Source organism: Taudactylus pleione, unplaced genomic scaffold (genome assembly GCF_031769625.1).
Source record: "Taudactylus pleione unplaced genomic scaffold, aTauple2 ptg000177l, whole genome shotgun sequence".
NCBI lineage: Eukaryota > Metazoa > Chordata > Amphibia > Anura > Myobatrachidae > Taudactylus > Taudactylus pleione.
In genome coordinates, this window is record NW_028284579.1 from 826893 (window position 1) to 841826 (window position 14934).

Sequence of the window (14934 nt, forward strand, 5' to 3'; positions counted from 1 at the left end):
AGTTTCCTTCATTTACCAAGCTTCAAACAATACTGAAATCAGTCAGATAGGATATTCTTTATTCATGGCAGGAAACCTTTGAAGAAAAGGTAATGGCAGCTTAGATGACCTTTTAGAGTATGCTGAGTAGCTAACTGGTTTCCACAGGGAAGTGTCTTGGGAATTCTCGTGGAGACAGCTAGGTCTAACTGAAAGGATACTGAATCTATGTTCCTAATAATCTTTTATCCCTAAAATGCCAATTGCATCATATTTGTTACATATGTTATTTGATGTGTCAGGTTTTACGAGTTAAGTCCCTATGTTTATAGGCCATTGGTTGTCGGAACCTCATTTTTCTTGTGGACAGCAAGAGTTAAGCTCTAACCTTACATTTTAATTTTCTGCGACAATGATCAGTGAATTGTTTAAACTGTGAAAGAAAATATACAACACCTGAATGATTTTCATGCTAATTTTACTTATTGAGTAGTCTGTTTAACCTCAGGAACATCTTAGAGATTGCAGAGCAGAAAATAAGAATTAATTTTGTTGAACTCCATAAACACAATAGAATGGTGACATAATAGTAGGAATGTTGGAGGAATTCATATTTTATTAAAACTTGTAGCAGTATTTAACCTCAGTCCTCAAGGCACACTAATGGTCCAGGTTTTAAGGATAGCTATACTTAAGCACAGGTGACTTAATTAGTACATCAGTTATTTTAATGTAACTATCTGTGCTCAAGCATGGATATCCTCAAAACCTGGAAGTTTAAACTTGGGAAACACTGCTTTAGAGGGAGGTAATTCAGCTGAAAAGTCCAAGGATAATAGTGTCCTTGTTCTATTAGATACTGATTGGGGCATCAGCTACCCAAGGTAAGAGTCCTCATTTTTTTTATTCCTTCCGCAAATCTCACAAATCTTAAAAATCTTCAAAATGTGCTGGTTTTTAACATGTTAACATTTATGATGAAAATAATAAAAGTCATGTTTGAACAAATCTTTTTTGGTTGTGTGCAGCACATAAGACAATTCTGTTGTGCTTTCTTTTCTTATATACTCTAAAGTCATAAAAGTCTGCAATGAGCTAGTATCTAATGCTGCCCTGAAATTCTACAAGGCACACTCAGGGCCTGATTCTGACGCGCTCGCAAGCGGGTCGATGGTGCCCAAGTGCGCATGCGCGAGACCCAAATAACGACGGCCAAGCCTTCGTTAAGGGTCTCGCACCAAAGGGGGCGTGCTGTCGATGGTATTTGACAGCACGCCCCCTTTGGTGGGCGTGCTGGGGGCGTGGCTGCCCAGACGGAGGCGTTCCCATGGAAACGATTACCGTCTGGGTCCAGCCCCACTGACATCACTAGTGATGTCAGTGGGAGTTCTTTTGGCTCTGATAGAGCCAAAAGCACTCCTGGGCTTGCGGCAGCGAGACCCTACCGCAGGGTCTCGTCGCAAGCCCGATGGTCGCGATGGTCTTGACCATCGCGACCATCATTTTGGCCGCTCGCTATAGCTGTGGGTGGTCACCCACAGCTATGCGAGCGGCGAGGACGCTGCTCCAAAAAGGAGCAGGGACGGCCCTGATTCAGAGCGAGCGCTCTGTCAGAGCGTCCGGCTCTGAATCAGGGCCTCAGTGCCATATTATATCTGGCCAGGAGTGGAGGAAGAAGCAGGTAAGTTAGTAGACACGGGTTGCTCTTCCGTTAGAATGGAGTGAGTGGGCCACACTGATAGTACCAGTTTTCTAAAAGGGCAAATCAGGAAGCATTCAAATCTGTGGGGATTTTAAGAGAACAATAAATTCAGATTCCTTGTGGAAATATTTATCCTCCTACTCACTTCAGAGACGTATATATTTGAACTTTTTTTCCGGATCATTGGAGACTGTTTGACTCACTTACCTGATTTGTTTTGCGCTCAGTGTCTTTTCTTGTTTGTCCGATAAATTCAGTGTTGCACATACTGCGATATCCCCTACCAAAATCAAGGATATCTTTGTCAGGGGAGAACCTTTACATGAAAATTGACCTGGCACAAGCATATCTGCAGAGGGAAGTAGAGAAATCTTCAAATAAATACCTCACAATAAATAAACACAAAGGACTAGGGTCGACAATCGATGGTCTGATGGTAATGGCGAGTTCCGGTCCGTCTATGTGTAATGGAATTCCTCCATGCTTTTTCAGTTCTGCATATCTTCTATTCCACCAGAGCGATAAGGAGTATTAGTCCAGACACAAATAATCATACCCTTTCTTTATGTAAACTTCTATTATTCAAGAAAATTACTCTCTAGATACTTTTGGGTCAAAAAAGTCACATCAACGGCTTTCCAGAATATGTTAATTCAAACAGTAAACATTCACATACATAATGCACAGTTTAAAACCACCTAATATAGATAAATAAATCTGTACCATATTTCATAACAAGGTATTTTAACAGTAACCACTAACAAATTAGTTGTTAAGTGAGTGTAACTAATCTCTCATTGGTTTTGTGGGTTAAGAACCTTTCCCTACTTTCTATCTCTCTCTTAGTAGAGCCTTAGCTACAGCAATTCCGCATACACACTAGACCAGTGGTTCCCAAACTGTGCGCCGTGGCACCCTGGGGTGCCTCGGGACACTTGCAGGGGTGCCTCTGGGTGGTGGGCCAGCACCAAATCAAATTATTTATGGTCAATGTATTGTAAATATGTGGACAAACAGAAGCGCAAACCTGTCCACCACCACATAACTGAACCGAAGGATGACAGGTAAGCACATTTTACTTCACTTTACTACATTTTTTTCTGAATTTCTTAATAACAAACGTTTGGCTTATGGGTGCCGTGAAAACAATGGTGATACTCTAGGGCGCCGCCATTCAAAAAAGTTTGGAACCTCTGCACTAGACAATAAGTTGGACGATATGAACGATATTGTTATCGTTCATCGCGTTCAATATCGTCCAGTGTGTATGCAAGACATTGTTAACGATGCGCGCTCCTGCAGATCGTTAACGATGTCTTTCATTGCCTGTACTTACAGGGCAACCTGACGATATCGTCAGGTTCTGCAAGTACAGGATGGTGCCATCACTGAATGATATAGTTCAGTGTGCATGCTCAATGTCGTTAACGACATTGAGCCCGGCAGTGCAGGAGAAACACTTGAAGATATCGCTCTTGGAGCATATCGTTAAGTGTGTATGCGGCTTAAGTTTTAAGATTTCTTCCCTTAACTACAATATTAATGGGCACCTCTCTCTATCCATCTAGTATACAAGACCAGGGAACTTAAATGTTCTTTCCCTTTTATAGAAGGGGCACCATGTAATTACAAAAACAGACAAATCTCAGGTGCACAACTCCAAATTATTAATAATATATAAATGCAATACAATTTTGCAATCAATAGAGGTTTTTAGCATAATCTTGGCCAAGGTTATGGGCCTACCCACCATATCCAGGTAACCTCTGTAGGATAGGTCCCTAACATACTACGATTCAAATCCAGAGTGCAGGACACCCCAAACTAGCCCAGCTAAGCTGCCCCAGGGCACCGCCATAGTAAGAAAAATGCAGTGTGAAAGATAGTTAGGAGCAGCTACTGCTGCATATAAAGAATGAAAAAAAAGTGAGGTACATATATAATAAACAAACAGTGAAGGGTTAAAAAGTGTCATAAAAGAAAAATGTGTTATAATGAGGTGCCCTGAAACAGATCAACAAAGGCAATCCAGGGGGCCCCATGCCCCAAAAATGAACCAAAGTTGCAATACAGTATATAAAACTTGTAGGACTTACCTAGAATTGTGCCTACTACCAGTGTGCATATTCATTACAAAACTCCATGCTTTTAAACCAATAAGGTAGGGGTGCTAATCCAGACTGAGGGCGTCTCCTTTCCCTCAGGTGTGCAATAAAGCACATTAAATGGCGTATATGGGAAGGTTTCTGGACTGCACACCCTGAATATATATAATGGGAGGTGCTACCTGATGAGACTAATTGTAGGCACAAAAACAGACAAATCTCAGGTGCACAACTCCAAATTATTAATAATATATAAATGCAATACAATTTTGCAATCAATAGAGGTTTTTAGCATAATCTTGGCCAAGGTTATGGGCCTACCCACCATATCCAGGTAACCTCTGTAGGGTAGGTCCCTAACATACTACGATTCAAATCCAGAGTGCAGGTCACCCCAAACTAGCCCAGCTAAGCTGCCCCAGGGCACCGCCATAGTAAGAAAAATGCAGTGTGAAAGATAGTTAGGAGCAGCTACTGCTGCATATAAAGAATGAAAAAAAAGTGAGGTACATATATAATAAACAGTGAAGGGTTAAAAAGTGTCATAAAAGAAAAATGTGTTATAATGCGGTGCCCTGAAACAGATGAACAAAGGCAATCCAGGGGGCCCCATGCCCCAAAAATTAACCAAAGTTGCACTACAGTATATAAAACTCCCTGCTTTAAGGCTTTATCCAATAGAAGAGTAAACTCATTAAGATATTCTGCTGAGGGATCCGAAGCCAATACTCAGTAAAAAGTAGTATCTTTCAAAGAGAATTGTTCCACATATAAGGCGAAGGATCCGAATCTAAATAAATGGGAAAAGGTAGCTATCCGAGAGTTGTGTAAAGATGACTCTTTAGTAATTAAAGAAGCGGACAAGGGAGGAGGTATAGTCGTTCTAAATAGAGACGACTATATTCTCGAAGCCCTCCGGCAATTGAAAGATACTACTTTTTACCGAGTATTGGCTTCGGATCCCTCAGCAGAATATCTTAATGAGTTTACTCTTCTATTGGATAAAGCCTTAAAGCAGGGAGTCATTACCAGGGAGATATACAAATTCCTGCTGATACCTTTTCCTGTCACTCCCATTTTTTATTATTTACCCAAAATTCACAAATCTCTTACTACACCCCCTGGGTGCCCTATTATTTCTGGACTTAATTCCCTCACTTCCAATCTATCTCACTATGTAGACTCTTTTCTTCAACCACATGTTACACGGTTAAGGTCCCATCTGAAAGACACTACACATTTTTTGAATTCTATACAAGATATCATTTGGAACGAAAGGTATGCCTTTCTCACGCTTGATGTGAAAGCGCTATACACACATATCCCCCATGAGTTGGGGATTAATGCGGTAGCAAATTCATTGTCTACAGATGGAACCCTATCCGTTCAACATCAGGAATTTATTCTTCAAGCTATTCGTTTCATTCTAACTCACAATTATTTTATTTTTACTGACACTTTGTACTTACAGGTGCTTGGGACGGCCATGGGGACCAGGTTCGCCCCGAGCTTCGCGAACCTATACATGGGACAATTTGAGTCCCAACATGTGTGGGGGAGCGAGTTCGGGGGGAACCTGGTCTTCTATGGTCGTTACATAGATGATCTTTTTATAATTTGGGATGGGGATTCTATTAGTGCACAATCCTTTGTTTCTTCCCTCAACACTAATTCTTTTAATCTTTCCTTCACACACACACATACAGCAGGGATCTGGTTACCTTCCTGGATCTGACTCTCACAATTAGTGATAAACACATTATAACTACTAATCACTGTAAAGAAGTGGGAACTAACAACTATCTACACTTTAAAAGCTGTCATCATCATCCTTGGAAAACCAATATACCTAAGGGACAATTCATGCGTATTAAACGCAATTGTTGCAATCTTGAAGATTTTTCCAAACAAGCTTTAACACTTTGTGAGAATTTTTTAGATAGAGGTTATCCTCGAGATCTGCTTGAAAAAGCGTATAATCAAGTCTTACTTATACCAAGGGAATCATTACTACAACCTAAAACAAGAGAATCTCATTTACACAATACAGAGAGTAATTTTGCATTCATTTCCACCTATAATGACTCTTCGAGAAAAATTAAAAGTATTATAGAGAAAAATTACTCTATGTTAAAATTCGATCATGTGTTGAAACAAATATTACCAACGAAACCTACTATCATTTATAGAAAAAATAAATCACTTAAAAACATACTTGTACCGAGCACTTTAAAGATTCCTATTATGACTTTAGAATCCGGATCAGACTGGCTTCCATCCAGACCTCCCGGTTTCTATAAATGCGGTTCTACTAGATGTATCACATGTCACCATGCATTAAATAAAACAAAAACTATTAATCTTGAGGGAATGGATAAGAGCTACACCATCAAGCAATTTATTAACTGCAACACTAAATATGTGGTGTACGTGTTACTGTGCAGTTGTAGTGATGTTAGATATGTTGGTAGAACCATTAGAGGTTTAAAAGAGAGATTCCTAGAACATAGGAGGAATATCCTAAAGAAAAACCTTTTACATAGTGTCTCCCGACACTTTATGGATAAAACATAAGGGTGATATATGCTCCCTAAGAGTTATAGGAATAGAATCAATATCGCCTACTTCTAGACAAGGAGACAGATTCAGAACTCTATGTAAACGAGAAGTTTACTGGATCTTCAATCTTAATAGTCTCTACCCTGACGGTCTTAATGAGCAAATTGAACTAAATACTATTATTTGATTACATCAAGTGATATTCTTATTTTATTTTATTTATTTTTTATTCATATTCATTTTATTTAACATTAGATATAGACTTCATAGATATAAATAAATCTGTTGCTGATTGTTTCAATTTGCTATTCGTTACATTAAGATACATGTAATTAAGCTATTATCAATATGCTTCTTTTTATACGTGTATATATGGATATATATGTGTGTGTGCCCATTTATGCATGTATATGTATGTATACACATATCTTCTTGTCTGTTCTCTTTCAGAATTATTGTTTTTATGTTCTCGTCTTTACCATTTAATATATGTATGTGCATTTATAAAGTTCCTGCTTTATTAGTTGCCTGTGTCCCTTTAATAGGATCAAATTGTTGCCTTTTCACTCAAACCAGTAATTAACTATACTCATATGTATTTAATGCCGATTAAGTGCTGAAGGTACTTAAATTGTCCAAACTTGCAATGCCTCATTCACCTTGAAAAAGGCGTCAGAAGGACGTTGAAACGCGTTGGTGCTTGATACCGCTACACCTACCCGGTTTTTGATCCCTGGATCTTCACCACTGGCTCCCTCTGCACGTTTTATACACTGCGCTTGGCAAGTTCTGAGCCATTTACATCAGCTTGCAGTGTAACATCCTCCACATTCATCCGGGACGCAGAGCCCTCTGTTCCATACCCTTCTGCTACGGAGCTTCAGAGCGGCGTTACACAATCCTTCCAAAGTCTCCCCGCTAGCCGGGTAGAGCGCGTGCACCTTGGTCAGACGGCCCACCAATTTACAGAGCACGGAGTTCATTGTCTCTCCCCCCCTACGCCGGACCTGGATTACTAGAGCGACCACCCACTCCCCTCTGCATCTCCATCGTCAGCTGGGTTGAGATCGGGAGGCCAGCCATCCTCGGCCACGGCAACCATCATCACACTGTGGCTCAAAACAAAGATCTGGGTTTGATCCAACTACACGGAAGGTAATACCGACATACATTCATTACATTTTGACCTTATTACCGGATGATGAACTAATTAACAACAGTTCAAAAATTATATTTGTCCATGGAGGAGTTCTTCAGAGGGTTTCATTAAATGTTTATTTAACAGTCCGGGACTTATCATTCATACATTCTAGGAACCACCATTTATATGTAATTTCATTATTTACATGTGTGTTTTATTGTTCTAATTGAATCATTAAGCATTGGTTGCTTTGTCTTAATAAAGATACAATTCATTTTACTATATACATTGCTGCTACTGGTTTGAGTGATTTTTACTAACAGAATCTGTGGTTGCTCTATCTTTTATGCATTTTCTATTTAGTGGGATTGACTACCCCACACAACCACATTGAATCTGTTTGGTATATATCAACTCTTCAGCGCCTGGGCTATACCTTGAAACTCATATTGTCCCACAGTTGCTCATCGTGTTAGCATGTTATAATTCACCTTATGGTATTGTCACACACCTTGAGAAATAAAAATAAAACGCCATTTGCATATGAGTATGAGCTGTAATATCTGCCTAGAAAAATATGCACAGATTGTTTATGAGTCTTTGGTGTGGGGAGTTGCGAAATTCCATAAATTTTTCTATGGACAGAAATCCAACCTGGTGACTGACCACCCACTGCTATTCTCCATTTTCAGTCAGTCCTGTAGAGAGAGAGGATGTAGTCAGTATACCGGCGGACGGGATGCCGGCTGTCGAAATCCTGACGTCGGAAGCTTGACCCAGGACTAAAGATAGGCGTCAAAATCCCGACGCCTATCTAAATCCAGACGCCGGAATCTTGACAGCCGCCATCCTGATCGAAGATACCCCGGGGCATGTTAGCTGTTAGCCGCGGAAGGGGATGGTGGGAGTGGGGAATTAAGTTTAGGCAGCACAGCGGGCTTTGGCTTTGGGGGGGGAGGTTAGGGTTGGCACCCCTGGGGGGGTTAGGTTTAGGCACTAAGGGGAGACAGTTAGGTTTAGGCATTAATTGGGAGGGTTAGGGTGCGGGGTGGGGAGGGTTAGGGTGCAAGGAGGGAGGGTTAGGGGTAGAAGGGGAGGGTTAGTATACTTATCCGACTGCTGCCGGGATACCGAGCATCGGGATGCCGCTGACGGCATTTTGACAGTAGGAATCCCGACTGCCGGTGTTTCATACCCAAGCCAAAGAGAGTACCAGGTAAGATGGCCACTCGTTTGCGATGTTTCTTGTTTTTAGGTGCTCATCATTATGACATAGAATTAATGGGAACTAAACAACGCGGCAAGTCCAATAGTCTAACACATACGCCCTTGCCAAAGTATGAGGAATACAATAAGAAAGACCTCCTTGGAGAATTATCTCAACCTGCTAATTGATCGGCTTCCAAGTTCACAATGAAAAGTAGTTCACAATTACAGTAATCAACCATAGGAATTCTCAGTAACCCTAAGGTCTTGCAGAATGGCTGACAGAACTAAGACGCCGTACCCTTGATACGGGATCGGAAACAAAGACTGTGACATGGCCCCAAAATGGTTGCGACATGCCTGCGTTTGAGTCGCCACACACATACCCCTGTTACCAGCCACAAGCGGTCCCTGACAGATGTGCAGTGCGACTCCGACGCACATCGCCATTATGACTATCTCTGATTCAGGCCCTGTATACCTTAGATCAGTGTTGGCTAACCTTGACACTCCAGCTGTTATGGAACTACATAACCCAGCATGCACTGCTACAGTTTTGCTATTAGGGCATGCTAAAACTGTGGCAGGGCATGCTGAGATATATAGTTCCACAACAGCTGGAGTGTCAAGGTTAGCCAACACTGCCTTAGATGGATGACTAATGCTACTAAAGGGCTTGATATAAATAGTATTAACGGTTTGCGCCTTAAGCAAGAATGTAAACTAAACTGTTATCCATACGTATAGAAGCTGCCTGCTGTTCCAATGCAGAAATGATGCCAGAATCTGAACCCACTGCACAGCAAGACACAGGAAGTGACCAAGCCAAAAAGTCACGAAAGAGATCCCACAGTGATCCAATCATCCATGATTCTCCTGAAAGAGGTAATGTCAGGCTTGTGTATGTGTTTCAGAGGGGCGAGATAAAGCTTCTAGAAGTGATATATAACCAAAAAATTGATTAACAGTTTCAATGACTATAAATGCATATAGTGATTTATTACACTTTAATAAATCACACAGCATAGTCTATGTAGTATATTTATTCTCACAAATGCAACAGAATCTGTAAGAACCCTGATCAAAGATCAGGCTAATCATGCATTTCACCTATAGCAGCACCTTTCCCATTGAGGTGGTAACACAGCAGCACTCTATTGCCCCACCAAAACTTCTGCAGGTCTTTTTAGGTGTTCATCCCCATAGATCTTCACTAGGTGGTAATGAAAACAAGGCCAGGGACAGAGACAATAACAGGGTCAAGGCAAGAGAAAATCTGGTGTGAAGAAGTAACTCCAGGCAGAAGAACAGAAGTGAAAACAAGGTAAAACTCATACAGGGCATTGCAAACTTAGCTAAGTCAGGGCTAGTAGCAAATATAGTTGACATAACCAAGCAAGAATTCAAGTCCACTATAGACAACCTGGGTCAGAAGAGTCAAACAAGAAGACACCTCTAAGTCATTGCACCTGTAACAGACGGGAACTTACAGGCAGAGATCCAATCAGAAGGTTTCTAGGTTTACATGTAATGTCCTCTAAGGAACTTTTGCAGCAACCATGTACAGTCAGGAGAAGTGTTCCTGGGGATCAGGCAGCGGGCAAAGGTCAAAGACAAAGTGGAAGATTCCACCTAATGCTTTTAATACAAACATGCTCAAAAGTATTCACTAGGGGCAAAGCCAATGGGGGTGGGAGAGGGGCAGGCGGGAAACATGCCCCAGGTGACAGAGATGGAGGGGGAAGGGCACCAGCAGGGTAGCATTGACAAATATAGGCCTGTTTGTGGTAGGCCAGTAGTCTCGTCAAGCTGCATGAGTTTACTTTTCTCAATTTATTTTGTCATCAGGGTTTGGGCAGGCGGGATGTGGGAGGTATGAAGGTACAATGTGGGCGGACTGGGGTGGAATATTGGCGGGATGTGGATGGGTTGAATATGTGGGACAGATGTTGTTGGGCCGAATAGGCTACTTGCCAGACTGTCACTGTTGAAGCCTCCCCTGCAGTGTGGCAACAAATCATATTTATGGTGCTTTACAGAGAATATTTGGTGGGAATCAAACCCAAAACCTTAGTGGTGTGAGGCAGTAATGTTAACCATTACACCAACTGTACAATTTGAAGACTGGTACATCCTTGCCGCTCTCACAATCTCCAATATGAGCCACACTCACTCATCTTGTCTCAGTTCTGCCATATTCCACTTGTTAGGAGGGCATGTCTGCATTTATATTATGTGTTTTTTTCTACAGCACTAGGGTTACCTGTGGGCTTGCTTCATACAATCGTCAATAATAATAGCAGACATGATTTGAATGCAGAGTGGAGTGAAAAATAGTTTTGCATTCTTCAAATACAGACTTTAGTAATTTCAGTTTGGTAACAGAGAAAAGAAGTCGGAAAAGCTAGAACTGAGGAATTTGTTTTCTCTGAGCCATGCTCTCAGTGCCCCACCTAGTTCTTTATAGATTTGCTGTTTTGTTGTTGTTGCCTCAAAAGTAACATTAGAAATTATTATCCGAAATTACAAGAATGACGTTGGCTAACTCAGCTGAAGAAGATGCTATGCCAGTTCACATGGATAGAAAACAAAAAACATAACACAATCTCAAAAACACAATCCATATTACCAGTATACTCAAGGCAAGTGCATGAACTCTTATTATATTAAGTAGCAGTCTTTAGGTCAGTGCATATCCAACGTGGAAGTGCTTTAATTAACACTGACCCATTAAAACTATCGTTAAAGAAAACAAAACATCAACCAGCCCTTACTCCCAGCACTATCTTACTTCTTGGACCCTCTCTAGCCAGTGGATTACTCTCTCTATCCTGCATCTTCTCTTGTTTGCATATTCTCTTAAGAGTATCCTGCAGGTTACTCTAGAGCCGTCCAATTGGCTGCTTTGCACGTTCTTTTCCATAGAGGAATTACCTTAGTCCACTGCGGTCTCCTGCCTCTTGTCAGGCATACACAGTCCTCATTAGGCTCTCCCTTCAGATCCTTTCTTTCTGAGCTCTTCAAGCAGCCCATAGGTGTGGTGACACCTTTTACTAATCTTGCGGTGAAGGATCCTACATTCCATCAGTGCCACCTACACCATTAACATCACAATATATATGATATATTCTTTAAGATGATGAATACGACGTAATAATGTAAATAACTTACTATTTTCTGCCTTTCTGCATTCAGCAGCAGTGCCAAGCTGTGAAGCTGCCACTCAGACTGAACTAAGGCCGCCTTTGGGAGCTGTAACTCTAAGACGTGCTTTAAGAGCAAAAGCTGCTAGATCAAGACCCAGATCTCTTGTTGATTACAAATCCTACATGGACACTAAACTGTTGGTGACAAGGTTCCTAGAAGAGCCCTCGTGTCATATGTCTGCAGACATTCGTGAATTGGTAGAAAGCATAAAAACTGTATTGAAATCAGATGAAGAACACATGGATGAAGCCATTTTAAGCGCCAACTTTCTCGATCAGGTAGGTCAAATAAATGTAAAACTCTTTATTGCTTGAGAAAAACAAATGACTATATGACAAGACGCTTGTTTCCTACTGTGTTTAAATCATTTGTAATAAGGTGAGTCTGGGAGCTATCCCGACAGTGTATTAAAGTGTGCAGTACTTTACATGGGTGAGTAAAGATCATAGAACTTACAGTAGATCAAGGTAGTATAAAAATATTTAAAATTTTAAATTAGGCCCCATTCTTTAAAGTATATGGAATGGCACAATTCATTTTTGGCATGTGTCTTCAGCTCACTGCTTTCCAATTGCACAAATACAGCATGATAGGAACTGGTCACTTGCAGTAGCTATCCTAGAGCATTACTACACACTGTTTGTTTTGTGATTCGTTGCTGCACTCAGCCAACTAGTAACATTTTTTCATGAACAATGAGAGTTGTTTCATTCAACAATCTTCACACCACAATTAAGCTGTCTATACAAGTGTTCATATGTGTGTTCTGTAAGGCCATAGCAGAGCACTTCCATGCCTTGTGCTGGCCCCACCCAACTCCAGAACATATGTGACATCATGATGTCACAAGAGGGGTTTGGGAGCAGTCAGGTACATGTGCTCTGACCTCTGCAGGGTGCTACCTCCTCGGCCTTGCGTTTTGGGCGGTAGCACCGGTCGCACACCCCTCACTATAGCCCTGGTGTTCTGCACTAGAGTCTTCAATAACAAGACAGAAAAGCAGCAGTCTTTTGCCCATATTCAGGACTTTAAATGTGTTCTGAAACCAGTAACTGATCAACAATTTATACATATTTATTGCATGTGTGTGTGTTAATATTTTTTTATAAAGCAATTTTAGTGAATGACGTAAGTGTTGCTGTTGCCTTTACCATTGTATCTCAGACTAATTTTTGTTTACACACATTTGTGAAGGTGATGGATCCAAGCCAACAAGCCACTGCAGCAGCCCAAAGATTTCCAAGAAGAAAGCACCCAGACGTGCTCCATTTGGACAGCTGTGGAGATATAAGCACTTTTGCAAAAACACATAGAGAAGGGAGCGTTAACAGTCAGAGGACTGCCAGAGAAAGACCGCACAGTCTCATTGGAGTTGTGCTTGAAACCATACTGTAAGAGAGTCATAAGAGACAGAAAGCCACTGGATGAACAATTAAAGTTATATGATCTTCAAAACATAGGGCAAGCAACTGTTGTAAGAGCTTATATACAATTATGTGCTGCATTTACATAGTTCAAGATTTTGCTAAATATTGACAATGTGTTTTCCTGTTTATTACCAAAGGTCAATCTGCATAAAGTGGAACTAATTTATGTGTTTTGCAGAAGAGTGGACTAAATAACTGAGGAAATTGAAATGTAATATACTATATATGAAATCATTGGAACCCCATATGGAAAAAGTGGTATAGACTAGGAGAACCTCAGGGGTTTGTAATACTGTGAGTTATATTGCACTGTAAGCACACACCTGCAGCCTTATCCTGGTGGGACAATTTTATGCTAAAGATGCAATCATGTTATAAGCGTATGTACTTTAAACACATGGGAGGCAATTCGATTCCAGGTTATGTGCCACCCAACCTCACCGTGATGTTCGGCTGCGTGCATATTTGGCTATTAAGGTTGGCTGATCAATACTAGTTTTCCGTCGCACCTCTATAGCATGCACGGACAAAATAGAGATGTTGGATGATGCTGGTCCCAATATGCCGATCCAGAACGGCATATCGCGGTCATCAATGGGAATTGAATCGCCCCCATGGAGTTGTAATAAAATGCAAAAATTGTTTATTTTCCTATGTATCTTCCCTAGAGATGCTTTGGCTCTCCTGAAAAAATTATAATGGAATGCATAAATAAATTGTGTTGTGTGATATCTTGCAATGTAGCAGTTGCAATTTTAGTATTTAGGTCCAGTATAGATATTAGTGTCTTATGACTCTTTATATATTTTGTTATGTGATAAATACAACAAAATGATTCCCATCTCCGTGAGATGCTTTGATGAAGACATATAAGCCACATTTTCATGGTAATTTGACCACAGTGGCACTGGTAATTGGCACTGTTGCAATAGAGACAGCAGAAAATAATACATATTTCTTGGCAGGATAAGCAATGTGGCAGCTCCCATTCATGTTAATAAATCACAGTATACATCAGAATAGTTGATTTCTATTTTACTGAAGATGAATACAATACATTCATATCAGAGTAATACTTAATGAAAAAATAAGTAGGGATATTACTTTTTGTTTTAACTTGTCTTTAACTTGGTCCTACTTTTTACTCCATTATATCACATTATCAACTTCTTATTATGCTAATGAGTAATAGTGGGGGCGTGGTTTAGTTAATAACATTTTATAAAATATATGTTATGTTATGTAGGCAATTATGCATCTATTTTAGACTATCGGCTCTTAACATTAAAACAAAACTAACAATAAAGATTATAGCACTGTCTATGCTCTTAATAAAGCACAGAAAAATACAAACTTTGTAACAATAAAAAAAAATACTTTTTAAATGGTAAATAAATACTTTTTAGATCAGTTTTTGCATCACAGTGAGTGTGACAGTGATTATCATTGCTGTCTCACAGTGCAAGGGTCATTAGTTTGGTTCAAACTAGGGATGTGCAGGCTCGGATTAGTTCGAATTTTCGCACCAAGTTCGGATTTTTCCCGCCAAAAATCGGGTCTCAGAGAGAGGCAAAACGTCATCTTTCATGGACAAACATCATTCCTGGA

At 40.5% G+C, this 14934-nt stretch overlaps 1 protein-coding gene across 2 annotated transcripts in view; it reads left to right on the forward strand.

The window, feature by feature from the left end:
• ENTREP1 (endosomal transmembrane epsin interactor 1) overlaps nucleotides 1–14662 on the forward strand; it is a 64703-nt gene extending 50041 nt beyond the window's left edge. The window contains exons 9-11 of one of the 2 annotated variants that reach the window (XM_088475704.1): nucleotides 9440–9577; nucleotides 11888–12177; nucleotides 13094–14662. In XM_088475704.1, the coding sequence (XP_088331830.1) occupies nucleotides 9440–9577; nucleotides 11888–12177; nucleotides 13094–13294 (629 nt within the window). In that variant the 3' untranslated portion in view covers nucleotides 13295–14662. The remainder of the gene's footprint in view (nucleotides 1–9439; nucleotides 9578–11887; nucleotides 12178–13093) is intronic. The other variant, XM_088475706.1, reaches the window with a different exon arrangement.
• The last annotated feature ends 272 nt before the right edge of the window (nucleotides 14663–14934 follow it).